This window comes from Felis catus, chromosome A3 (assembly GCF_018350175.1).
Source record: "Felis catus isolate Fca126 chromosome A3, F.catus_Fca126_mat1.0, whole genome shotgun sequence".
In the NCBI taxonomy this organism is placed as follows: Eukaryota; Metazoa; Chordata; class Mammalia; order Carnivora; family Felidae; genus Felis; species Felis catus.
Window position 1 is genome coordinate 1,784,308 of NC_058370.1, and position 25,530 is coordinate 1,809,837.

General features: G+C 55.8%; 2 protein-coding genes across 9 annotated transcripts in view; both read right to left on the bottom strand.

The window, feature by feature from the left end:
* Positions 1-6,041: 6,041 nt before the first annotated feature.
* On the bottom strand, positions 6,042-20,751 carry MTG2 (mitochondrial ribosome associated GTPase 2). 3 transcript variants are annotated; one of them, XM_011280782.4, is made up of 7 exons: positions 20,402-20,751; positions 12,670-12,860; positions 10,623-10,770; positions 9,369-9,484; positions 8,406-8,624; positions 8,143-8,281; positions 6,042-7,523 (listed from the first exon to the last, which is right to left on the bottom strand). In XM_011280782.4, the coding sequence occupies exons 2-7, from the start codon at positions 12,853-12,855 to the stop codon at positions 7,129-7,131; spliced, it is 1,203 nt and encodes a 400-aa protein (XP_011279084.1). In that variant the 5' UTR covers positions 12,856-12,860; positions 20,402-20,751; the 3' UTR covers positions 6,042-7,128. The 3 variants fall into 3 exon arrangements, with proteins under 3 accessions (XP_011279084.1, XP_011279085.1, XP_011279083.1); XM_011280783.4 differs by lacking the exon at positions 20,402-20,751 and adding an exon at positions 19,851-19,978; XM_011280781.4 differs by lacking the exon at positions 20,402-20,751 and adding an exon at positions 19,845-19,975.
* Positions 20,752-21,603: 852 nt separating this feature from the next.
* The window catches only part of SS18L1 (SS18L1 subunit of BAF chromatin remodeling complex), a 28,144-nt gene continuing 24,217 nt past the window's right edge, over positions 21,604-25,530 (bottom strand). For all 6 annotated transcript variants that reach the window (XM_023251037.2, XM_023251039.2, XM_023251041.2 and 3 more), the window contains 2 exons: positions 25,009-25,136; positions 21,604-24,460 (listed from right to left, as the gene is read on the bottom strand). In XM_023251037.2, coding sequence (XP_023106805.1) covers positions 24,434-24,460; positions 25,009-25,136 — 155 coding nt within the window. In that variant the 3' untranslated portion in view covers positions 21,604-24,433. The remainder of the gene's footprint in view (positions 24,461-25,008; positions 25,137-25,530) is intronic.

A 25,530-nucleotide genomic window follows, 5' to 3' on the forward strand; every position in this document is an offset into this window, starting at 1 on the left:
GTCCTGTCCACAGGGTGCCATGCAGGGATCTGACCAGGGCATCCTGTCCCCCCCCCCCCACCAGGGAAACAGGCAGCTTGCTGTGAAATCTGCTCAGAAGGGCCCCAAAATACAAGAGCACCCCCCCTTACCTGTGGGGACCCCGCTTCAAGACCCCCACGGAAGCCCGAAGGCGTGGGGGCACCAAGCCCTACACGCACCAAGCGTTTTCCTCGACACACACCCCGCCCTCGGTCGAGCGCGGTTTATAAACCCTAACCGGGCGCAGCGGGAGATTAACAATAACGGTGAAACAGAACGGTTGTGACAAGGTGCTGTGACACACGTCGTGTGACTGTGGTCTCTCTCCAGGGCACCTTCTTGTCCTGGGCTCACCCTCCTCGTGCCCAGGTGACGGGACGAGATGCCCGCTCCAGGGGATGGACGTCACGTGGAGGACGCGGCACGTGACACAGAGCCAGGCTGCACCTGACCTTCCGACCTCGAGTCAAGGGGAGTCAAGTCCTCTGCTTCCCGTGGGGAGACCGACGGCGGGTTAGGAGGGACTACTGTCTCCTTCAAAAGAAAAAGAGAAGGGAGAGAGGAGATGCTTTTGGGCGTAAGGAGGGGAGGTGACGAACTGTGCTGGGCTGCAAACGCATCTGTGACACACCAAAGTCACACCAGTTTCCAAATTCAAACATGACAAATTTCATGATCTTTAAATGCTTCTACTTTAAATGCTGATGATCTTTAAAGAGTCCAGCAAACCCTGGTTCCTAGCTGCGGTGTAGGAGTTGGGGCAACTCAGTGCATGGGGGAGAGCCTGCCTTTTGCCCTCCTTCCCAGGCCCCGGCCTCGGCTGGCTCCCCAGCTTGGCAGAACCCCACGCTCCTGGGAAGCCAGGGGGCTGGACAGGTGGGCAAGCTCCCCCTGGTGCCCCCAGGGCCCACAAGCTTTCTTTGTCAGCTGAGGTTCTGCTCGGTCCTGCTCCTAGGCCCACGAATCTATTAATTCATGCTAAAGTGTGATGGACTACTCAGGGAAAGATGGAGATTTCCACTTGAACAGAGGGCCTTCTTTAAGTCCAAGTGAGTCACATTCTAATGCAGGGATTTCAGACAGGGACATACCATGAGTGCATGCAGGGATGGTATCAGTGAACCTTCTCGAGCCCCTGCTACCTGCTGGGCCTTATGCTACACACCGATTTGGTCAAGGGTTCCAGATCTATCCAGCTGGGAGGTCAGAGCCCTTGGACAAAGCCCCTCTGGTGGTGCAGTGGTTCTGTGGGGTCACCAGGCTACAGGAATCTACTGGGGCCACAAGGATATTTCCTGGGATCAGAACTGGGCCCTTTGAGATGCCCCCTTTGGTCATCTGTGGATCCCAGACATTCCTCAGTGGTCCCCGTGAGCCAGCTGGCACTGGGGCAGGCCCAGGCTGGCTCCTCTGAGTCACTTGGGAAGGCGTCCACTATCTCTGGGAGGGGGTGGCTTCTGCTGGGGCCACCCCGAGTACACCAGGGGGAAGCGGGTTAGAAGTGGTCGGTTAGGGCTGTCCTAACACAGGTGGAGTGCGCAAGTGACTTAGAACACGTGCTTTTGGGGTGGGGGTCCGGGCTGCTGGGGGAATTTTCTGACTCTCCCCTCCCAACCTGGGGGCCTCCCCTGGACTTTGTCAGCTGAAGGCCTGTCCCTGGGGCTGAAGGGGGCCTCCCTGGAGGACAGTGCGACAGCAGAGCGTGAGCGAGGCAGGCCTGGGGCAGCGTGGGCAGGGCTGAGGCCCGGGGCGGGGTGGGTGGGGGTGCAGTAGTTGGGGGAATCACATGGGGGCGGGGGGTTTGCACCTGCGTCTGGCCCTGGCTGCAAGCCTGCAGCCTCCCTCCGCCTGCCAGGGGCTTCCCTCTAAGGGGTTGGAAGAAGGCGGTGCCCTAGGCCAGGGGGTGCCCCCCCTCCCCTCCAGCCCTCCCTCCAGGCACTGAGCTTTGTGTTTCCCCGACCCCCCTTCCCACACCTCCTCACTTGAGGCAGGCAGATAAAAGACAGGAGCCCATGCTATCTGGATTTCAGATTTGCAACAGCTAATGCTTTAGCGTAAGTGTGCAGAGCTCTTTGTTGTGGATCTGAAATTCAAATCAACACATCCGGCAACCCTCCCTGTCCCTTCCCAGGGACATGACTCTGTGGGGGAGGGGGTCCAGGGGAGGGCCCAGCTCTAAGAAGCCACCCAGCTGTGTGGAAAGGACAGGGTGGTTGGGCGGGGGTGCTGGAGGGGTGTCGGCCCGAGGCCTGGACCCCTGGGTGTGCTCCCTGGAGTATCCTGGGTGGGGCCGACGTGAACAAGCGTAAGACGCCCAGGCCAGGCCAGGGGTGACCCTGCTCCCCCGGCCTTACCGTCCCCACCGTACAGACGAGGGAGACCAGGCTGGAGGCGGGGTTAGCACAACTCCCAGTGCTGAATGTAACAGGCATAGCATACGGGTGTAGTAATGGACCATGGCCAAGGCAGAAATCGGAGTGATTTCCCGGCTCTGGGGGAAATATTGAGCCATTGGTACCCATCAATTTTGGTACCCATCAATTTTTTGCAAAGACTTTTTCTTTAAGGAACCAAATGATCACAGGACGGACACTACCCCTCAGTGCCCCATCTGTGGCCCCCATGGCCCCCAGGCAGCCCTGGCTGTGCCCCGGAAGTTTAGAGGCCTGTGGACTGTGGAATCACAGGTACTGCGACTCCCCTTAGCCTGTGTGGCACTGTGCACTCTGGGCCAGGTGGCCTGGGGGTCCCCCCGCCCCATCTGGCCTTTCAGAAGCCTGGAGCGATGCTGACATCAGAGCCCCAGTGCAGGCCGTGAGGAGCAGACCGTGCCCGGCGGGTCTCGAGGAATTTCTGCCCACACCCATTCACCCCCATGGTGCCCTGGACTCAGGAAGGATATTCCCTGCAGAAGCCTGATGCCCAGGGCTGGCTTTGTGTCCTTTCAACCTTATGTGTCTGCTTTTAACATTTGTCAGGAACGCCAGGCTTGGTGACAGAGGGGACGACGCAGGCCCGATCTCCCCGTCTCCACGGAGTTCATCCCGGAGCAGCGGCTTCTCCGGTGTCTTTCCTGCTTTTCCTTCTCTTTGGGGGCTGTCGTGGATTCACACGCAATCGTAAGAGACAACGCGGACCCCACGCTCCTCACCCAGTTTCCCCGTGGGAGCCGCGTACAGGACCGCCCAGCGGGACCACAGCACGGGGGCCACCTGCACTCGCGTGCGAGCGTGGGGCGGGTGCCTAGTTAACGCTCTCATCGCAGTCAAATACACAGAATCTCCCCTTTGACCTTAAGTGACACCAGGCACGGTCACGCTGTGCACCTGTCACTGCCGTCCAGCTCTACCCCTTCACCTTCCCAAACTGAGCTGTGCAACCCGAGAAACACGAAGTTCTAGGAGATTTTACCACCTGTGCAGGTCGTGTCACCACAGTCAAGACACAGGACAGCTGTCATGGGGGCCCCTCGTGATGCCCCCAGAGCCCTGAGCACCACACATCCACCACCCATCTGGGCAGGTCTTCAGGAGTACCGTTGAAACGCAACCCCACGTGTGGCCTCGGGGGTGGGGTGCGGTGTCCGGTTCGCTCCCGCGTGTCGCTGAGCAGAGCTCTCGGCTCGGTGGCCTTCCGTGGTACGCCCGACACACGTACGCGGTCCTCAAGGGCACCGTCCTGGCACAGCGCACGTCACAGGTGCCTGTTGTCAGCGAACCCCGTGGGGGCAGGAGTCGCTGCACAAGCCAGGTGGCCGCAGGAGCCGAGACAGGCTGACAAGGCCCACAGTGGGCCCCGCGGGGAGGCCTCCCCAATTTCACGGGGTACCTGGGGAAGGGCACGCGGACCACAGGGAGCGCTTAGCGCGGCCCAGAAACAGCTGGCGCGGGGGAGGGGCAGCGTGAGCGGCCAGGCCAGGGGAGGAGGGGCCTTTGCTCCAAGGGAGCAGGTGGCCCGGAGCGGGGAGGGAGGATCTGGGATGTGCAGGGGCCACACCACGCATGCTGCTGGCTGGAGAGAGGAGGGGACTGGCACCCTGCAAAACATACATGACGTCGAGGTAAAAAGGGGGCTATCCTGGCTTGACTGGCCGCTCCCCCGTTCATATACAGCAGAACCTCAGGATGTGACCTTATTTCGATTTGGAAATAGGTCCTTTGCAGATAGAATTAAAGATCTCAGAATGAGGTCGTCCTGGCTCAGCGTGGGCCCAAAGTCCAGTGACTGGTGTCCTCGTAGGATGAGGGGATGCACAGAGAAGCCACGTGACCGTGGAGGCAGACCGGAGGGGCATGGTGCGAGCCCAGGACCCCTGGGGGAGACAGGATCCCCTGACGCCTCCCGAGGGGGCACTGGCCTGCCCGCACCGTGATGCTGGACTTGGGGCCTCCAGAGCTGGGACGGAACGAGGTTCTCGTTGTAAGCCCCCAGCGTATGGACTTTGTCACGGGAGCCAACTCCCCCCGCCACGTCCCTGGCCTGCTTCCCTCTCAGGAGGGCACTCGTGTCTGGGTGGAGAAGGTCTGCTGTGGCGCTGCAGGGCCACAGGGAGGGCCTCCGGGCCCCACCACACCTGGGCTGCCTGCCAAGGAGCCCGAGGCCGTTGTCCCCAGATAGCTGAGCTGGGCGCATGGGAGAGATCAGGGTCTCAAGGCGCCCGGATGGAGAAGCCCCATCCCCAGCTCACTCTGCACCTGAGCTACACACCGATGTGGACCCCAGCCCCACATTCCTGGCTTGAACCCACGGTGTGGCCCGGACCCTGTGCGGACAGTGTGGACAGCGTGTTTTTGCCTCACCCGGGCCTGGGGAGCTGCAGGCTGGAGGCCTGTCGGTCCCCACCCTACATTCTGCAGGTTAGGACAGGTCACCGGTCAGCCCGGGCTAAAGGCAGGGACAGAGTCACCTCTAGCAGGACAGGACGGGACAGGACAGGCAGCACAAAGCTGTGGTCATCTGCGGTTACCCTCGCATCTCAGGGCAGGTGGCCGACCTCCCCGTCCTCCTCCTGGAACTGCCATGTCCACTCGCACCCACCAGGCTGGGAAAGGCGTGGGGGACAACAGACGGGCCTCTGCAAAGACAAAGGGAGGGCAGCCAGCTTCCCCAGAGGCCAGCAGAGCAGGGCCACCTCTTGGGGTCAGGTGGGGACAGAGCTGAGGGCAGGGGTGCTGAAGGCACCCTCAGGAGCCATGCCGGGGCCTGGAGATATGTTCTTTGGAGCAAGTGGGTGCAGGCGCTCTGGAAGTGGGGGTGCCAGGCCTTAGGGGCAAAAGTGAGCGGATTTGGGGAGCACAGCATCCTGAGGCTCAGGCCCCCGTCGTCACAGCCACTTCCAGAAAGGCCATGAGGAACCAAGTGACAGCCACCTCGACGGGAGGGACTGAAGCAAGGGGCAGAGCCTGGGGGGCAGCCTGCACAGGCCACATGGGAACCGCAGGCGGAGAACACGGGAGAGGGAATCCTCAGGGCAGAGGGGGACCGGGGGCTAGAGCATCTGGGAAAGAACCGACAGGGAGGGACAGGGGTTAGTTAGGACAGACAAGGGCAAGTGGCCCAAAGCAGAGGTCAGCTCCAAGGAAAGGATGGGCCACACAGAGGGCTGGACGCCTTGTGTAGGTCCCGGACGGCACGCATCTCCCCTATCCACAATCATGAGAGGTGGCCCCGGTGTGGGGCTGGGACGGGAGGGGGATGGCACTGGGGCCTTGGCCACTCAGCGAGTCCTCCCGCCAACCACGTGCCTTTACAAGATATATTTTTCTTAAACGTCCATTTATTTTGAGAGTGTGCGCACACGGAAAGGGGAGGGGCAGAGACAGAAGGAGAGAGAACCTCGAGCAGGCTCCTTGCTGTCAATGCAGAGCCCGATGCTGGGCTCGATCTCGTGACTGTGAGATCGTGACCTGAGCCGAGATCAAGTCAGATGCTCAAACCCATTGAGCCACCCAGGCGCCCCTCAAGATATTTTCAAACTAAAAGAAACTTAAATGTACCTAACATTAGACACCATTCCTTTCTTCGTTCCATAAATATTTATTAGAGCGTCTTCTGGGTCAGGCCCTGAGGTTGCCGGGGGCCCGGCCGAGAGCAGGGCAGACGCGGGGAGGCAGCCAGTGTCGCCCCTGTGCAGAGTACCGCGTGCCGGGGCCCAGCCAGAGATGAAAGGCCACGATAATTAATGCCGCTCTACGAAAGCCTTTGTGGTGGCCCCAGAGAGAGCAAAGAGATCGCAAAACCCATCTGTGTTTCCAGAACACAAGGACCTCGGAAATTATCAGACATTAAAATAAAGCTGCAGGCAAGGGACTCTGGTTCCAGCGCAGATGTGACGATGTGACGGAAGTTCGGAACGGAGCTGCTCCTGAGGGCTCAGGTCAAGTTTATCATCTGAGGGGGCGCCCGGCACCCAGCCCCCCCAGGCCCAGCAGCCGGCGGCGGGGACCCCCGTGGCTAGTCCCCACAGGATCCAGGGCCCCCTGCTCCCCATCCACTTTGTCCCTAAAGGGTCCTCAGGGCCGTGCCCCAAGCGTCAGACTTTATCTGGGGAGGAACACAAGTCTGCGCCCTGAGTTAATAAGCCGCACGCGGCCGGGAGCCAGCCGCGTCCCCGGGTCGGATATTGGGTGCATTCAGTCGTGACGCAAGCGGCTCCGCGCAGCACAGCTCCATCTGGGAACAACCGGGGAGGCGTCGCCCTTCCTGCTGCTCTCAGACGGGGGCATTCCAGAAGAGCCTCGCGCCTGCGGGCGCACCCGGTCCCCGCGCCCTCCTGTCCCCTCCTAGGGCATGCGGGCCTCGGGGGCGGCTGCCGGCACTGACGGTTCCGGTGTGGGGGCTCCTGGGCCCGCGCCTCCCGCTCGGGCCCGGGGCGCGGTTTTCCGCTCGGCTCATCCAAGTTCGGGCCGCTCGGCCGCATGTGACGGCCACGGGGTCCTCGCCGATGGGGGCGCCGAGCGACACGCACGAGACCCCCTCCGCCCGCCGGCGGGTACGGGAGGCGCAGAGTCTGCCGGAGGGGGAGCCCCGGAGGGCGCGGCACCAACGCTGCCGATTCTTCGCAAGCGACTCTCGTCTCCGCGCCGAGCGGGGGGGATGGGGGGGCGCCTACCACCTGAGCGGCTGGCGGCCGCGCTGCAGCTCGGTGGCCACGTGCTGGCGGTAGAGCTCCTGCAGACGCAGCAGCAGCGCCTCCACGTTCTCCCCGGTGGCCGCCGACAGGGCGACGGCGCTCGGGCCCAGGCGCGCCCGCAGCCGGGGCACGGCAGCCCTGGCCTCGGGGAGGTCGACCTTATTTGCCACGACCACGTGGGGTCGCCGGGACAGGCCGGCCTCGTGCTGCTCCAGCTCCCACTTCAGGTCCTCAAGCTGAGTCCACGGCTCTGGCTCCGAGAGATCCACCACGAACAGGAGGAAGCGGCAGCGCTCGATGTGCCTGAGGAAGGCGCTCCCCAGGCCCCTGTTCCGGTGCGCGCCCCGGATGATGCCCGGGATGTCCGCCACTGCAGGGGGAGACAGAGCAGGGGGGCTGCCTCCGGAACCCCGGACACGGATGCCGCCGGATTTCCCGCCGGAGCGACCCATCGGGCCGGCTGCCGTCCCGGGCACTGTGGCTCTGAGCTGCCAGAGGCTGAGGTATGCGGGGACAGGCTGGCGGGGGGCGGGGGGGGGGGCGCCCGGTAAGGAACAGTGAACACACGCCAGCCTCTGGCTGTAAAAATGATTCAGAAAAGGGGAAAACGGCCTCCTGTAAACTGTCAGGAACTGGATTGCTGACAGAGATTATTATAGAGCACTCTGCAGATGCAAAGTGCTATGCGAGTAACGTGAGCGGCAGGCTCACTGCGTTTAACGGGCACCTTCCCTCCCGGGGAAAAAGTTTTCTTCCCTCGGAATGGCACGGGGAAAGCTCTGAGGTCACGTGTCACCTCCGCGACAAGTGCCGAGGGGGGAAGCAGGCCTTCCTCGGGCCCGAAAGGAGCACACGACTCCCGAGCGCACTTCGACAGGGGCTGCATGCAGCAAGGCCGCATCTGGGGGGGCGGCTCTGAAGGCCGACAGAAGCACAGCTCCGCAGGACACTGTCTACACCCAACCTCGGAGAGGACTATGAAGTTCCACCTGCTATCTGTTGGTGATCGTCACAGCGAACAATCCCAACGTGGGGCTTTAAGGTGGTGAACGGGTAGGACGCCACGGCAGGCCTCGCGTTCGAAATGGCCCGGAGAAGCGAGGACTTCCCGGCATTGGGGAACCCAACCTGGAAGAGAGGCAGAGATGGGGTGTCACCGCGGGGCGCCTGTGGCAGCACCGGGGACAGAGCGTCTATCGGTCGGCAGTGCCCACACCCCCTCCTCCCGCCTGGGGCCCCACACGATACTCACCATCCCGGCGTGGGCCACCGTCTTGAGCTCCAGGAAGAGGACACGTTCCTGACCGGGCTGGCCGGGGGTACAGGTCACCGGTGCACGGCTGTCATTGGCCAGGAAAAAGCGGTTGCCTTTTCCTCCCGCACCTCCCCGAGCGGCGACGTACTCCGCGCCCGGGCAGGACAGGTCAGCCACGACTTCACTGCCCTCCTTCACTAAGGTGCCCACAGGGACCTGAAAATAACGAAGCACTTGCGGGGCTGGAGGGCAGACACGTGAGTGGACCAGACCCCATGCACCTGTCTGTGTCTAGAAGAGGGGGGTGTAGCAGAGGAGGGAGCACCACTAGGTCGCCCTTCACAGAGCTATGAAGCACCAAGAGAAAGGTCCCGACCTTCACAGGGACTTTATGGGGCTGTCATAATCCCTGCACGGCATTCAGATGGCTCCTTCAGTGTTTCTAAAACATTAGGGTGGATGGAAGCGTCCGGAAAACACTTGGATAATCTGAGAGAGAGATGGCCTGAGAGGGTCAGGACAGAGGAAGAGCGGACCCCTGGAGTCCCGCTTTTTATTTAAAAAAAAAAAAAAAAAAAAAAAAAAAAAAAAAATTTTTTTAACGTTTATTTATTTTTGAGACAGAAAGAGACAGAGCATGAACGGGGGAGGGTCAGAGAGAGGGAGACACAGAATCCGAAACAGGCTCCAGGCTCCGAGCTGTTAGCACAGAGCCCGACGCGGGGCTCGAACTCATGGACTGTGAGACCATGACCTGAGCCGAAGTCGGCCGCTCAACCGACTGAGCCACCCAGGCGCCCCTGGAGTCCCACTTTTTAAATACAATTATTTTGTGATTTTTGAGAACGGGTCATACACACGTGTGGGATAAAATTAGGACCAAGTCTCAGTCTCGGGCAGCTGTGTGTCGGAGCCAAGGGGACCCCTGTGAGGCACCCCCCGAGGCCACGACAGGCTTACCCGGATGTAGAGGACAGCGCCGCCTCGCCCGGAGCAGTTCTTCCGGCCGCCGGCTTGCCCGTGGAAACCCTGGTACCGCGACAACACAGAGGACAGCGACTTGACTTGCTGGTCAGCTACAAGTCAGAGCAACGACCTTCACCATTGTTGGCTTAAAAGCAGAATCCTCTGCACACTGTCCACTTCCTCTGGTTGGGTTTAAGGACATTAAGAATGCTCGCGCACGGAAACATGGAATGAAGTCATGGCACAAGTTACCGAGCGAGCAATGGGATATTTTAATTTTTTTTTTAAACATTTCTTTCTTTTTGAGAGACAGAGTACGAGCAGGGGAGGGGCAGAGAGAGACGGAGACACAGAATCGGAAGCAGGCTCCAGGCTCTGAGCTGTCAGCACAGAACCCGATGTAGGGCTTGAACTCACGAACCGTGAGATCATGACCTGGGCCGAAGTTGGACGCCCAACCGACTGAGCCACCCAGGCGCCCCGCAATGTGACATTTTAAAAAGCTAAATTCTGGGGCGCCTGGGTGGCGCAGTCGGTTAAGCGTCCGACTTCAGCCAGGTCACGATCTCGCGGTCCGTGGGTTCGGGCCCCGCGTCGGGCTCTGGGCTGATGGCTCAGAGCCTGGAGCCTGTTTCCGATTCTGTGTCTCCCTCTCTCTCTGCCCCTCCCCCATTCCTGCTCTGTCTCTCTCTGTCCCAAAAATAAATAAAAAACGTTGAAAAAAAAATAAAAAAAAAAATAAAAATAAAAAGCTAAATTCTCACTTCCTTTCAAAAAAATACAATTTCTGAAAATTCAAAATCACCTATAATACCATCATCAATGTAAAAATAGTTCCACTTTCGGGTTTGCCTGAGCGGCTCCGTCAGTTAAGTGTCTGACCCTTGGTATCGGCTCAGGTCACGATCTTAAGGGTTCATGAGCTCAAGCCCCACAATGTGGTCAACGTAGTCCACAGCCTCCCGGCACGTACCGAGACAACAACACCGACCCTGTTGTTACGTGCTGGACTAGAACGTTACACTCCCTGAGAGTAAACGCACTTTGTACTCCTCAAATTTAGAAAAACCCACCACTGAAGTTGGTTCAGGGGCGTTAAGTACGAACACACATATAATTTAATAAAAATGATGTCCATACGTCAACATTTGAATTCAAATTCCCATGCGGGTAAGAAGCTGGAGACGCTCCACCCCAAAGAGGAGCAGACACCCCGATCCTTCCCACACGGCCCCTGGGGACACGTGCCTTTCAGGATGACATGGCCACCGTCACCTCCATCACCACCGTCGGGGCCTCCGAACTCCTTCCGGGGCTCACTGTGGAAACAGCTCACCCCGTCGCCTCCACAGCCCCCTCGGATGAGCACTCGGCGATGGTCCACAAAATGCCTCTTCTGCGGAGAGCACAGCGAGCCCACCCGTTACTCCCTCCACGATCCTCGCGAGGGCCCAGGCAGCCACGTGGAACGTGCCTTTTGTATCTATGACAGGTTTTAAGACTAGAGGTAAATGACGCTAAGGTTACTAATCTCGCCTCCAGTGCAAAAATAGGAAAAGGTTCCCACGAGCCCCTACTACTTGTAGGCCCACGTCAGTCAACAAGGCACATGTAAGAAGTGGTCAGCACGGAACTCAGTTGGATAACGAAGTCAACATTCCCAAACTAAAGAAAATGAGAGTTGTTTAGAGAACATTCCTTAAACAAAGCACCTTTCCATGTTTTCTCAAATAGAAATACGTTACTGAAATAACAGGTCTTTACTAATGGAAAGACACCATAATGAATGCGAGAGTCCTTGGTGGACTACCAGGCTTCTAACTTTAAAGAAAGAATGTTTTCTGCAGCCCAACTGAAAAGGGCTTATGTTTATTTATTTTTTAATTTAAAAAAAAAATCTTTATTTTTGAGAGAGAGAGAGAGAGAAACAGAGACAGAGTACGAGTGGGGGAGAAAGAGAGAGAGGGAGACACAGAATCTGAAGCAGGTTCCAGGCTGTCAGCACAGAGCCCGACGCGGGGCTCGAACTCAAGGACTGCAAGATCATGGCGTGAGCTGATGTCGGACACTTGACGGACTGAGCCACCCAGGCGCCCCTGAAGAGGGCTTAGGTTTAAATGTAGCAATACAAACAGAACTCCTGACCTGAGAGTAAGTGTTGCTCTAGGCCCCTAAGGGAGGCACAATCTAGGAGAAGAACTAGAACTAACTGACTAGGTTCACATTTGATAAACATTAGCTCATCCTGGCCAGCTCTCCAAGGTGCCGGGGCACAGCGCCGGTGTCCCGCTAGCGGGGAACCCGCCGCCCTCCTGCACGCGTGTGCGGGTGGACGCGGCCACCCACAAGGCCCCTCCACCAGGACCCAGGGCATCTGCATTTCTGTCCGCTACGGCATAAGCAGATTTTTTTTTTTTTTAATACCCAAGTATTTTAAGATTCTCTGGCACCACCACGTGGAAAAACCACGAATTACTATTTCAAAAACTTTGCTGTAGGCCAACATAATCAAGATCAACGTGATGGGAAAAAAGCACAACTGATGAACATTCCAGGGAAAATAAAACTTAGATTCAATTTGTACATTCAGCTACGACCATGCAAAGCTGAGGTACGTGGTAAGTTGTCCACAGAAAACACTGTTGGCCCAGGTGATGCTTATCTGCTCACACCCCTTTAGGAGGAAACAAAGTGGGCCGTAAGCACCTATCTTCTTAAATTTAATCAAAGGTCATTCACGTTCTTAGTAGGTCTTGGTGAATTTAGAACAAAAACCAGGTAAGGCTTAAAGAAGTATAAAGCTAAAGGCATGCCCCTTCCCCCCACAGATGTTTTAAATGAAGAACTACTCGTACATACTTAAGAACGTACCTAGTACACACGTCCCAGGGGCGCCTGGGGGCCCAGTCTGTGGAGCGTCCGACTCTCGACTTCGGCTCAGGTATTGAGCTCACGGTGGGGGAGTTTGAGCCCCACGTCGGGCTCCGTGCTGGCCTGCCTGGAATTCTCTCTCCCTCTCTCTGCCCCTCCCGTTAGTGTGCACCCTCCCTCCCGGCTGCAGGGAAGGAGCACGGCGCTCCGGCAGCACCCACGCGCTGTCCCCGCTCTTTGTAGTTTCCACGAGCACAGGACCCGGCACACACAGACCTTCTTTCCATCTCATCGTGTTCAAGATGCCACATGTGTAGCATCACACACATCAGAATGAATGAACAGGAAAATGAGATCTCAAAACAGTGTGCCTTGCTTCTGAGAGGGAACTGCAGGCAACCTCCTTCAAGGTCAGAAATCTCACCAGCTTCTTCTCGGAGAGCGGTTTCTTTCCGGGGGGCTCCTGGTGCTTGGAGAGGTCCGCACAGCTGGCCGAGAGCAGCCTGGGGGGAGCGTGCCACGGGAGCTGGCCGGGCGCGACCCGAGTCCAGCGCCCCACGCCCCCAAACACGGTCCGCGGTCCTACTGAGAGAAGCCTCGAAGGCACCATGGCTCCTTAACAAAAATCAAATTGGCAAAATCAGACGCCTGGTTTAAACCTGCAAACCGAGGGGCGCCCGGGTGGCTCAGTCGGTTAAGCATCTGACTCTTGATTTCGGTCATGACCTCATAGTTGTGGGATGGAGCCCCAAGTCGGGTTCTGTGCGGACAGAGCGGAGCCTGCTTGGGACTCTCTCTCTCAAAATAAATAAACTAAAAAAAAAAAAAAAAAAAAAAAAACCCACAACCCTGCAAACTGAAACTAAAGAAAAGGCCTGTGCACAGCAGTATCTCCACGTGTGGTTTTGAAACACGTAAACAAACTCGCTAACAGGACAGTCTTCCATCACCACTCTCAGCTCCGAGCCAGGAAGGGTCACCTGCCCTTTTCAGCCTCTGTCTTACTTGGGAGCAAGATGTGTGTACAAAGGATTTAAATCGTTAAACCCCCCGCAGCACTGGATGCACTCCTCTACAGGTTATCAAATATCTGCTCAGTGAGAACATTAAGAAGAAAACCTGAGCCTCAAATAAAAAGTTCTTAAAACACCCAGGGGTGCCTGGGTGGCTCAGTCAGTTGATTTCAGCTCAGGTCACGGCGTCACGGTTTGTGGGATCAAGCCCTACGTCAGCACGGGGTCTGCTTGGGATTCTCTCTTCCTGCCCCTTCCCCACTTGTGTGTGCACCCTCTCAAAATAAATATTAAAAAATATAATAAAACACTCAATTACTCAAATATTAGTGGGTTATCCTGTGCAGTTCAAAAATAGCCAAACTGGACCAGTGAGAATACGGGCTATGGAGCGCGGTGGTTATGCCCCCAGACTGGAAGCAAATGTCCCCTCTGCCCCTTGTCCCCAGTGTGGACCCGGAAGCACTCTTCCCTGTGCGGCCTCACTCTGTGCATCTGTCAATGGGACGGGGCTGGCAGGACAGGCCGAGTTCATCCCCGTGAACAGGCCGCCCACGTGCGTGCTCAGTGTGAGCCACCTGTCCCTAACTGGGGGCTGCTCACACCCTTACCAGTGCCCACACATCTGTAGGTGCCAAGGCCACATGTGAGGCAGCCTGGGACCTGGCCCTCTAGGGGTGACAGCCCCTTCTCCCTTTGCTGTGAGGGCCTGAAAGCCACCCACTCTCAGACGTCTCTGATGCGTGGGCACGCGTGTGCCACGTAAAAGAAAACTCAGAAAGCTTTCCTCCCGTTTCTAAGTATGAAATATATATGCAAATAGGAAAAGAAACGTACACGTAATGTTTAAAATATAATTAGAGGGGCGCCTGGGGGGCTCAGTCGGTTAAGCATCCGACTTCGGCTCAGGTCATGATCTCACAGCTCGTGGGTTCTAGCCCCGCGTCGGGCTCTGTGCTGACAGCTCAGAGCCTGGAGCCTGCTTGGGATTCTGTGTCTTCCTCTCTCTCTGCCCCTCCCCTGTTCACTGTCTCAAAACTAAATATTAAAAAAAAAAAATTAGAAAGCCACCAAGTGTGTAACACAGCAGGAGAAGAGACAGAATCTGCTTGGACCTTAGAAGCCCCTCCCGTGAGCCTCCAGCTCCACATTCGGGCTCCGCAGGGAAGGGATACATTCTTTGTAGGAATTCTTCTCCTAGCAAGGCACTGAAGTTTTGCTTCTCATTTGGAAACTGTCACAGTCATGGAAAAGGCAGAGTCGGGGGTGAAGGACCCTTTCCTTCCTGAATCGCCTGCGGGGAAGCTGCCGAGCTGACGCCCCACACCCCGGATCACCCCACGCATGCCCCCCGTGGAGCCGGCGTCCCCCGCGAGCAGGCCGCCAGCCACACGCACGGCCCTCCCTTCAGCCTCCCTAGCCTGGGACGCTCCTCAGCCTCGCCTTGGCTCTCGTGCCAGTGACGCTTCGAGGCCACGGGCCAGGTGTCCTGCAGCAGGTGTGTGTCCCCCGTCTGACTGACGTCCCCTCCCCTCGTGACAAGAATGCCACACAAGCCCCGCAGAGGGCTGGGTCTCCTTGGTCCTTTCCTGATGCACTCTGAGCATCTGACCCCTCTGGGGTCCCTGCCGGCTTCCCCCTCGTCATTAGCTCCCCATTTATTCACCGTCGTGGGCTCGTGCTTTTCTGTTTTAGTGAGCTACGCTTGGATATGCATGCGTTTACTTATTTATGATTTATTTACGTATTTATTTACCTATCTACATATCTATCTATCATGTTCAAACGGTCCCCAATTTGGCCAGTGGCGGCCCATCCATCTTTGAGGCCTTCCCTGCTTCCGGGTACAAAACGTTCTGGGCTCACTTCGTATTCTCCCCAGACGACCCTGAGATCAGCCTTTACTCAAGAAGCCCCAGTTGCTGTGAGTGGAGAATGGGATTCAGAAGCCCCTGTGCCCGCTGGGCAGGCTGGGGTTTCGCAGCTTGCGGGCTCTCAGGGGGGACCCGGAGGGCAGACAAAGGTACGCACACCCACACACCCACCTGTCATCACTGCTACGCCTGTCCACCCACAGCTAGCGAGCAGCGTCTGTCCAAATCCAGGAATTCACACCTACGTGCCCAATTGCACACCGCAGGACGCACGCTCATTTCCTCTCTCTGTCTCGACAACTCCATTCTCTGACCGCCAGGTCCCCGCTTCCAGCGTCCTGGACATGTTTGTCACTGGCTCAGTCCTCATAGCAGCCAAACCCTCCCCTCCTCCACCCCCCATGCTGGGCTGAGCCCCAACCCCCCCGCCCCGGGGATACCCTCCTGTTACCTTTCTGTAAGTGCATACTGTTTTTACAAGAAACGTTTATTTGGAAATGATTTTAGACTTACAAAAAAAAAAGGTGAAAGATATTCCCATATACCTCTTGGCCGGTCTCCCCTAACGTTAGCGTCTTACGTGACCGGGATACGTTTGCCAAAACTAAAAACCCAACTTGGGTTAAACTCCAGGTGGCATTCGGAGGGCACCGGTTTTTCCACCAACAGCTCTTTCTCTTTTCCAGGGCCAGAGCCAGGGTCCCACACCTCGTTAAGCCATCCTGGAGTGCTATCTTTAAGACAAGGGCTGTCCGCCCAGCATCACAGGCCCAGCAAGAACGCCCTTCAGGAGGGGAGATGAAACGAGACGGTCTCAGACGGTGAAAAAGCATCTCTACAAGAGATGCTCGAGAGTTCCTGAGGTGAAGGAAAACGGCACCAGAGGGACACCCAGATCTTCAGCAACGGGAGGCAGCAACAGAAAAGGTAAATGAGTTACAAGCACTGCCAATTTTCCTGGTAAGATTAGACACGTAAGATCACAGCAAGCAAGACTTATTTATAACGCCGTCCAGTGGGTTTTCAATGCAGGCAAAGGTCCTACACCTGACAGCGTCAGATCGCGGGGAGATGAAAGGGACCGTGGGGGGCCAGAGGCCCGCACCAGCCTCAGCGCCGAGCAGGCGAGGACAGGCTGGGCATGTGCACCGTGTCCCCCAGAGCCGCCGCTGACACGCAACACAGAGACGGCCCGAGAGCCAACCGACAGGGACAGGGGACGCTTCAAAACACGCCAACGGTTCAGAAGAACAGGGCTAACGGAAACAGAGAGGACACACAGAAAATAAACAATAGAAGAGTTTAGTTTGACCTAACCAGACGCGTAACTGAGATAAGACAGACGTCTAGAAACAGCATCACCGGACGCGAGGGAAGACATCTGATAGTGACCCAAGGGCACCGAGCAGCTACAGATGTGCACAAGGACAACTTCAAAACACATGAAGCAAAATCTGAAAGAACTGAAGGGAGAAACAGACCGCTGCACGGCCATCGTGGGGAATTTTAATACTGCTCTCACTCTCTCAGGAAGTGATAAAAAGAAAAAAAAAGTAGCTGAAGAGAAAACAAGCAAACAACCGAAAACAGCGACGAAGATGCAGAAAATCTGAGCGATCTTATCAACAGGGTCGATCTGACATGCACAGAGCAGTTCATCCAACGACTACAGAGCAGACGCTATTTTCAGGCGTCTGGAACACTCACTAGACAGACCACCGGACGGGACGCAAAGCTTGAAGCATTGATTCAAGAGGATGGAAACCACGGAGGGTGTGGTGTGTTCTCTGGCTACAAGAAGACCGAAGTCAGTAAGCATACAGTACTAAGGAAACCCCGATTACCCGGAAGTTATACGGCACGCTTCCATTCTGAAAGGAACGGCAAGGACAGCACAACGTGCCCAGTTCAGGGGACCCTCGGGGCTCTGCGTGCTCACCCTGGCAAAGAAGAACAATCTAAAACCAGCTAAGATCAAAAAACCAGAAAGTGCAAAGTGGAAGGAAGGAAATAATAAAGAGTAGAAATAAACCCTAGCAGACGACAGAAAAACACCACAGCCACTGAAAAGATACACTGAAAAGATTCATGGCGCTAACAAAGCTCTCATCAGACTGATCAAGAGTGAACGCAGATCCCCAATGTCAGGAATTTAAAAGGGGTTCTCAGCACCAACTGTCCAGATACGAAAAGGGTAAGAGAATGCTATGAACAAGTTTTTGCCAGCAAATTCAGCAACTTACGTGAAATGGACAATTTTTGAAAAATGCAACTTACCCAACTGATACAACAAGTAGAAAATCTAAATAGCTCTGTGTCTACTAAAAAAAGTTAAACTGCTCATAAGAAACATCCCCCCAAAGACTCTAGACTCAGACGATTTTACTGGGAGATTCTAAAGAACATTCAAGGAAGACATAACAGCAATCTTACAGAAACTTTCTCAGAAAAAGGAAGTGAGATCACTACCTAACTCATTTTACAAGGCCAGTGAAACTCTAGTACCAAAGCCTCATATTACAGAGAAAATTACAGTCCAACATCCCTCATGAACACAGACACAAAGAATCCCTAACAACACAGGGTCCAGTTGAGTCTACCGCGCACCAGGGCCAAGCGGGATGACTCCTGGAACACAGGCTTTATTAGCAGTTACAACCCCACCCCCACTTCCCACTGGCAATCACACACACCTGACCCAAGTCAACAGCCATTTGTGATCAGGAAAAGGAAACGCTGCAGCAAATGAGGAACGGGAGGGTACATCTCCAAGCTGACAAAGGGCATCTGGCCCACGCGGCCATCACACGGGATGGAGAAAGACTGGACTGTTACCCACGATGGAGAAAAAGCCGCTATGCTCACCACTGCTACGCAACACTGTGTTTCAAACGCTGCAATAAAGAATTAAAACAAAACAAAAAAAGAGAGGTGACAGCGCAGAAGATACGATTGGTTCACAGAGAGTCCCAGGAAAACCTATAAAACAATGACTAAAATTAATCAAACGATTAACCAAGTTTGCAGATCACAAGGTTAACGCACAAAAACCAATTGTACTCATACACTAGCGGCAAACAACTGGAAAATGAAGAAAACAGTCTCATCCACGGTAGCGCCATACATAAAAAGTGCCTAGAAATAAGCGTAACTATCAACATTCAAGACGTCTACTGCGTTGCAAAATACTGAGCTGAGTATTTTTAGGGATCGCCTTATCTGGGCCTCACAACTACTCTGTAAGCAAAGTACTTTCAGTCCCCCGACTGGCAGATGAAGAGGGAAAGTGGCTTCCCCGAGGTCTGAGTGGTCAGGCGGCAGCGGCGGAGCGAGGAAACCGGTAAAGGGACAAGTCCTCCAGCATTGCCACCAGCACATCCACGGCAAAGCCCGCTGCAGGGCTGTACCGTGCACCCAGCCCCGGCCGACACCAGGTACAGGGCACCGGTGACACGAAACCCGGAGACCTGTGGCAGAGAAGGTCGTCGGCTACAGGGCCAGCCAGAGACCTGCGCTCTGAATCTTGCCTACTTGGCTTACTTCCTCCTTCCGGCCCTTCCAGCGCCGGGTGGAAAAGCCCGCTGATTGCATGCCTGAGTGACAGGGCTTCCCTCCATAAGTAACAAGTTCAACTTTGTTTCACACTGCTGTTTGCTGTTTTCCTTCTAATGCCATCCCTGCACCGCCCAATGAGCCAACCACATGGGGCTACTCAATTTAAATTAGTTAAAAATTTAAAAACGGGGCACCTGGGTGGCTCGGTCAGCTGTGCATCCGACTTTGACTCAGATCACGATCTCACCCTTTGTGAGTTCAAGTCCTGCATCGGGCTCCGTGCTGACGGCACAGAACCGGCTTCAGATCTTCTGTCCCCGTCTCTGCCCCTCCTTTGCTCTCTCTCCCAAAAACAACATTTAAAATAAATAAATAAAAATGTAAAAATACTGTCCCTCAGTTACACAAGGCACATTTCAAGTGCTGACAGCCACGTGTGGTCAGAGGGCCCCATACTGGACATCCCACTTCCACTATTACAGAGTCCTTCTGGAGAGTGCTGGTCTCTACTGTGGGAACTCAGGAAGTGAGCTCAGATTCCTCCTGGCAGTATCTGTCTACTGGGCCCGTTCAGCAGGTAAAGGCCAGACAGTGATGAAACCCAGGGTCCAGAGTCCAGTGGATGTTATGATTACAGGATGGGGCTTTTACAATTGCTGGAAAGGTACTCAGCACATGGCAAGGGCTCCACTTTATTATTTTTTTAATATTTACTTTTGAGAGAGAAAGAGAGCGTGCACGCCGCAGGGTAGGAGGAGAGACAGAAAGGGAGACACAGAATCTGAAGCAGGCTCCAGGCTCTGAGCTACCAGCACAGAGCCCGACGTGGGGCTGAAACCCAGGAGCCTTGAGATCATGACCTGAGCCGAAGTCGGACGATCAACCGTCTGAGCCACCCAGGCGTCCCTCCAGTTTGTTTCTTAAATTACTTATTATTGTTTTCCTTCAAGTAGGCTCCCCGTCCAACGTGGGGTATGAACGCCCCACCCCCGATCAAGAGTCGGATCCTCTACCGACCAACCGAGGCAGCAGGGCCTTTGGACACTATGACTTCGCTCTATAAAGCGTTAAGCTCAGTTGTACTGCTGCGCGGAAGTTATTCTTTGCCAGGAACCTCTTCTAAACCTTCTACAGAAATTTCAAAATTCATTCCTTACAACCACCTAAGAGCGTGCGTGCTGTTTGCAGAGCCGGCCCGGAGGCACTTGCTCTCCCTGCCGTCGAGGAAGCTGGTTGCGGGCCGCTCCCGTCTGGTTCTGGTGGCGGCACCCTCCCCACTAAATCCTCTGGGTCCAGGGGCAGAAGCAACTCCACCGTCGCAGCTCCAGGTCGGCGTCCCGACTGCACGGTCTCCGCACACGTTCGCTCCTCGACGGCGCCGTGGCGGTGCCGCCCGCCCCGGACCCGGGAGCACGCCTGCTCGGGGGCCGCAGAGACACCCGTCACACCGGGAGCGCTCGGCGCGGGAAAGCGGGGCAGGGAGCCGCGTTTGCAGCAGCGCTCCGTCTACACGCGCTCCGACATGTTTCTCAGGACGTGTGAGCGCTCGCGCCCTTTCGCGCGGCCGTGCGTCCCCGGCGGTTACGCAGACACGCACGGAAGGACACGGGGGCGCCCGGGACCCAAGGCCGCTCTCACAAGGCGTGCCCGCCGTCGCCGTCCCCACGCCCCCGTCCCCTGGGCCGCCCCGACGCCCGCCAGCGCCCGCACTCACCGCTCCTGGACACGTCACTTCCGGGGCCCGGACCCGGGCTGTCAGATCACTTCCGGGGCCGGACCCGCCCCCGGCAGGCTGCGCCTGCGCAGGGCCTGCCCAGCGAGCGTGAGCGGAAGATAGGACCTACTCCGGCCCACGTCCTTGGGCGCAGTCCGCGTTGGCTGTGTCGCGGCTGGAGGGGCGCCGGCTGGCGGGCACCCGGCCACCGCGTCAGACACCCGGAGCCCCGTCCGACTGACGCGGGTCATCCCCATCAGAGACCCGCCTCCTCCATCAGGCACCGGCTGCCCCCTTCGGACAGACATCTGTTTCCCCCGTCATGCCGACATCTGCCTCCGCCTTCAGACGCCGGCCACCCCCACCAGAGACCCGTCTCCCCCGTCAGACACCTGCCTCCCCCGACAGCCACGGGCCGCTCCTGTTAGGCCCCTGCCTCCCCCGTCAGACCCCTGTCTCCCCCATCAGACACCCGGTGCCCCTGTCAGACACCGGCGTCCCCCGCGAGGCACCGGCTGCCCCCATCAGACACCCCCCCCCCCCACCCCGGTCAGGCACCGGCCACCCCCATCAGAGACCTGTTGCCCCGCTCAGCCACGCACCTCCCTCCTCAGACACCAGCCGCCCCCGTCAGACATCTGCCTCCCCCGACAGCCACGCCCCCCCCCCCCCCCCCCCGGGACACCTGGCACTCCTGTCAGACACCGGCCTCCCCCGCCAGGCACTGGCTTCCCCTGTCAGACATCTGCCTCCCTCTTCAGACACTGCCGCCCCGTCCAACTGATGGCTGTCTGCATCAGAGACCTGCCTCCCCCATCAGACACCCGCTGCCTCTATCAGGCACTGGCTTCCCCGGTCAGACATCTGCCTGCCTCCCTCTTCAGACACTGGCTGCCCATCAGACACCATCGCCCCGTCCAACTGACGTCAGCAGTCTGCATCAGAGATCCACCTCCCCCACCAGACACCAGCCTCCCCCGTCAGACACCCGCTGCCCCTGTCAGACACCTGCCGCCCCCAACGGCCATGCGCCGCTCCTGCCGGACAGACACTTGCCTCCCTCATCAGACACCAGCTAGCCGGGTCAGACGCCTGTCTCCCCTGTCAGACAGACACCCGCCTCCCCCGGCAGTTACCCACCGCCCCTCCCCCATGGCCAGGTGCTGGCCCGCTGGGTCCGAACACAGAGAGAAACTGCCCTGTTAGGGTGGTTTTGAAGAACCAGTTTATTCATACATTACACCAAATCATAAGCAATTTATACGCGCCAAACTCCCGACCGGAAAAAACTGAACTGATAGGATGTTTTTCAGAAAATGTACCGTGCTCACAAATAAGACGAATTTGACCTGTTCCGTTACTAGAAATGAAGTAACAGCGCAACAAATTGAAAGGGGAACAGAAGCATCTTCCTCCTGTGCGGCTCTGAACAGACGCCCGCACTCAGACCACCTGTTCCCGCAAACACCGGCGGCCCTGAGGCTTGGGCCCTCGCAGCCCAGCGGTCCTGAGGCTGCCCCCCCCACCCCCGGAACCTTCCAGCAGCCCAGGTCCCCACTAGCCAGTGGCTGCACGGCAAACTCTAACGGGGGTGAGGTTCTGCGTGCCGCCGTGTTCGCGTGCACTTCTGGACGCTGCGGGCGTCTCTCAGGTCCGAGACCTGCTGTGGCTCGGGGACAATTGGGAGGAAGAATGAGCATCACGTTCCAAGCGTCCTTTGCATCGTCACTGGCCTTCTGTGGAAGGAGTCATAAAAAACAAAGCACCATCGACCACACTGCACGAACAACTCACTTTAGCCTAAGCTTTGCAAACATGTTACAGAAGAGAAGATGTAATAGGTTTAATAAAACAGAACTGCTGGCACCACCTCTTCCCCACAACAGCACATAAAAACGGACGAGACGTTAAATAAACATTCCGTTATTAATCATTAAATATATTAATACCCCAAATCATGTATAAATTAGGAAATAAATGTACAAACTATTTCACAAAGTGCTTTTTAAAATATATACACAACATTCAAGAAATTCTTAATGTAAGACATTTCAGATTGAAGTTCTGGGATAAGTGTAAGTGTCCTTTCCTTTCAAAAAGTATTAATACAGCACTTAAAAAAACACACACACATAAAAGGCATATTTGCAGATTGGCAAGGAAGAAAAATGAAACCACTTTCACAGTTATCTAAAATGTGTAACGTTTTCAGTGGGAAATTTTAGTTCCCGATGGAGTTTGCAAATTAGTTCTATGAAAACTGTCAGGAAAGAACAGGACAAAATCGAGGGAGAAACCTCCCTAAATGAAATTGCTAATGTCTGTGTCATTTAGCAACTAAGAACTCTCTTTCAGTAATTTAATAGAGTACGTATCTTTAAGCCCTTACCAGCGTTAAGAGTTTTTAAAACCCATATGCCTATAAAATAGACACTCCTATCCCAATGTACGTGTGATTCTGTCCCCACAGAAGAGGGGAAAATATGCCAGAACAGGACTGGTACTCATCTGGGGCAATCTTTAATCTGCACCTCAGTTCTTCATCTGTAAAATGGGAGCAGTAATTGCCTCCGTACTTCCCAGTGTGGACTGTCACGACTCATTCAAGCAACGAAACAAAAGAAAACAGAACAGAAACAGCATCAAATGCCTTGTAAACTGTAAGCCAGTCAACACCTCCGGATGAAGGACTATTGTAGACTTTTCAAACGCGAAACTTATCAATTTAAAAACACCATCTTCAGTAGACCTGGTATGTGAAAAATTGGATATTTTCTTGAATTTTCTTGCTTGTTCTTGGAAGTATGTCAGCATTTATCCAAATACGTTTTTAAAGTACTCACATGGATACTATTGTCCAGGTAAAAGCGGACAGAATGTTTGTATTACTAGTTAGTGAACCAGAAGGTTTCCTTTTACTATGCTTCTCCAAGTGAGCTGTGTATAATGCTTGAGAACTTAAATGGGATTTGATGTTCTAAGAATGTAAAATTTACTCAAATTTCCCTACATAAATCCTTTTCCTTGGGAAGAACACAGTCAAATTTGTGGGGTTCTTTTTGAAAATAAGGTGTGAACTTCAGATCTCTCTAAAAGAAAAGGAACACTTGCTTAGAGACCTGGATAAGCAGGTCCTGGAAGAAAAGAATGTAAAAGAAAATACCTGCCAACCGTTTGGAAATTTTGGTATAAATATTTTAAATTCTCAATTCAGAATAGGGCAATATCAAATATCCAAATCCCAGAACTGACCGTCAGATAAATCAGGGCCAAGGCCAGTCATTTTAAAGAACTACCCCTTTTCCTTCTCTGGGTCAGGCTAATCGTACGTTTATCTGGAATATACTCGTTGATCCCTCTTTACTCTTCATACAAAAACATAAAACATTTTGGATAAACACAATTGGCGAGAGACACAGGGAGCGCACGAGCCTGGAAAGGGCTATTCGCAGCCTCCCCAAACGAAGCATGTTTATACTTTCCGCTGTGTACCAGAAACTGACCCAAAACACGGAAGATGCCCTCCCCCGCCATCGAGGCACAGGGAGAGGCTGCCACCCAGGGGCTGTGCGTGCGTGTCCGGCTGCGGTGCGGCCAGTGAAAGACAAGTTTACAACCCACATTACGACAACTGCGTGAGGAGGAGCAGACCCGAGGCCTGCTTATGTGAACACACGGACTATGGCATCTGGTAGATGTGTCCCATCGCTGGGCACAGAATACTCTGGTGACAACAGGACCCCTAAAGCTAGCTAGAAACATCAAGGGGGAGGGGGACAAAAGAGACAACCTCCCCGTCTTATGGACGTACAATACTATACACAGCACCGAATATGTCACACCATCAAAGCGCCGTCTCTCGCCAGCGGTGCACCCTTGGCATCGTACCCAGATGAAATGTGCACGCTTCACATGCAGACGCTGCGTGGGGCGGAGGGGCAGTCAAGAGGTCAGAGTTCACCAGAACTGCCACCGGCCCAACCATCCCCAGGGGACATGCCACCACAAGGCTCTACCAAGAACGCTTGTCCCTTACTGCTGGTAATTTCCATACTGGCCCTGTAAGAGACGGAGACACGTGTTACACTTCCGTACTTGAGACAGACCTCCCACCCCGCGCCCCGCAGCCCACACCCAGGACTAGGGACGGAAGCAGGGATGGGAAGCAGGCAGCAAACAGCTCTCTGCCTAGATCTCGGGCGGGCAACACGATCGCTGGCTCTCTGAAGGCCGTCCATCCAAGCCTGCGGCCAATGATTTAGATCAGAAGGTCAGCGAGGCTCACCCTTACCAGCTGTCCCCCAGTAAGACCCCCCCCCCAAGGGGCCAAGCTGCCACAGGTGACTGGTCAGCAGCAGGGCTGGCTGCAAACTTGGGCTGGGACCCAGACGCAGAGCCACTCGGCCAGCCGTGTCTGACCGAGTGAGGGTATGCTATGCGTACAGTAATTCACAAAAGCCTTAGCGGACCAGAGAATTCACATTCTGGAAGAGACCCTGGCAGCCAGTTCCTTCCTCTCCTTATTCCTCACGACCATAAGAGAAACCTTTGTCACGTTTCCACAGACACAACGGATCTGCGCGTCTGAAGGCATCCCCAAATCTTGCCTGCTCATAGCCATAAGGCCGCTGCTGCTGGGCGGACGGGCCCGTCTGAGATGCCCTGTAGCTTCCGTACTGCTGGCCTTGTCCTTGCTGGTACCCGGAGTACTGCGAGGCGGCTCCCTGGGCAGGCCCTGTGAGGACACACACCCGAGCCATGAGAACGACCCAACGCCCTCCCCAGCCCTCCAGAAGTGTGCCACACCGCTGGATCCAGCGGTGGAAGCTCAGCCGAGTGCTCGAGCAAGGCTGCCGTCGGCTCCTGCGCGGCCCCCGGCCGGGGCTAGCGGGCCGCTCCCCGGTGCACCTGCACCGGCTTCCCGGCAGCAGCGTGTCCGCCAGGTGGTCGCCACAAACCCACGAGTTAAGCACCACAGCAGCTGTTGAAGACTCGCGTGCGAGAGGAAGGAGGTAGGCGTTCCCGTGGAAACTAAGGCAAAAGCTTTGGAAAGAACCGATAAAGGCCAAGGGGGCACCTGGGTGGCTCAGTCCGTTAAGCGCCAACTTCGGCTCGGGTCATGATCTCTC

Excerpts from the sequence above, each read along its gene's own strand:
- MTG2 (XM_011280782.4), bottom strand. The coding sequence starts at position 12,855 with ATGGTGCCTTCGAGGCTTCTCTCAGTAGGACCGCGGACCGTGTTTGGG. Across the intron at positions 9,485-10,622 it reads TGGCCATGTCATCCTGAAAG|CTGACCAGCAAGTCAAGTCG; the intron begins GCACGTGTCCCC and ends TCTGACTTGTAG. Across the intron at positions 7,524-8,142 it reads CGATCACCAACAGATAGCAG|TGGCGGACATCCCGGGCATC; the intron begins GTGGAACTTCAT and ends CTCCCCCTGCAG.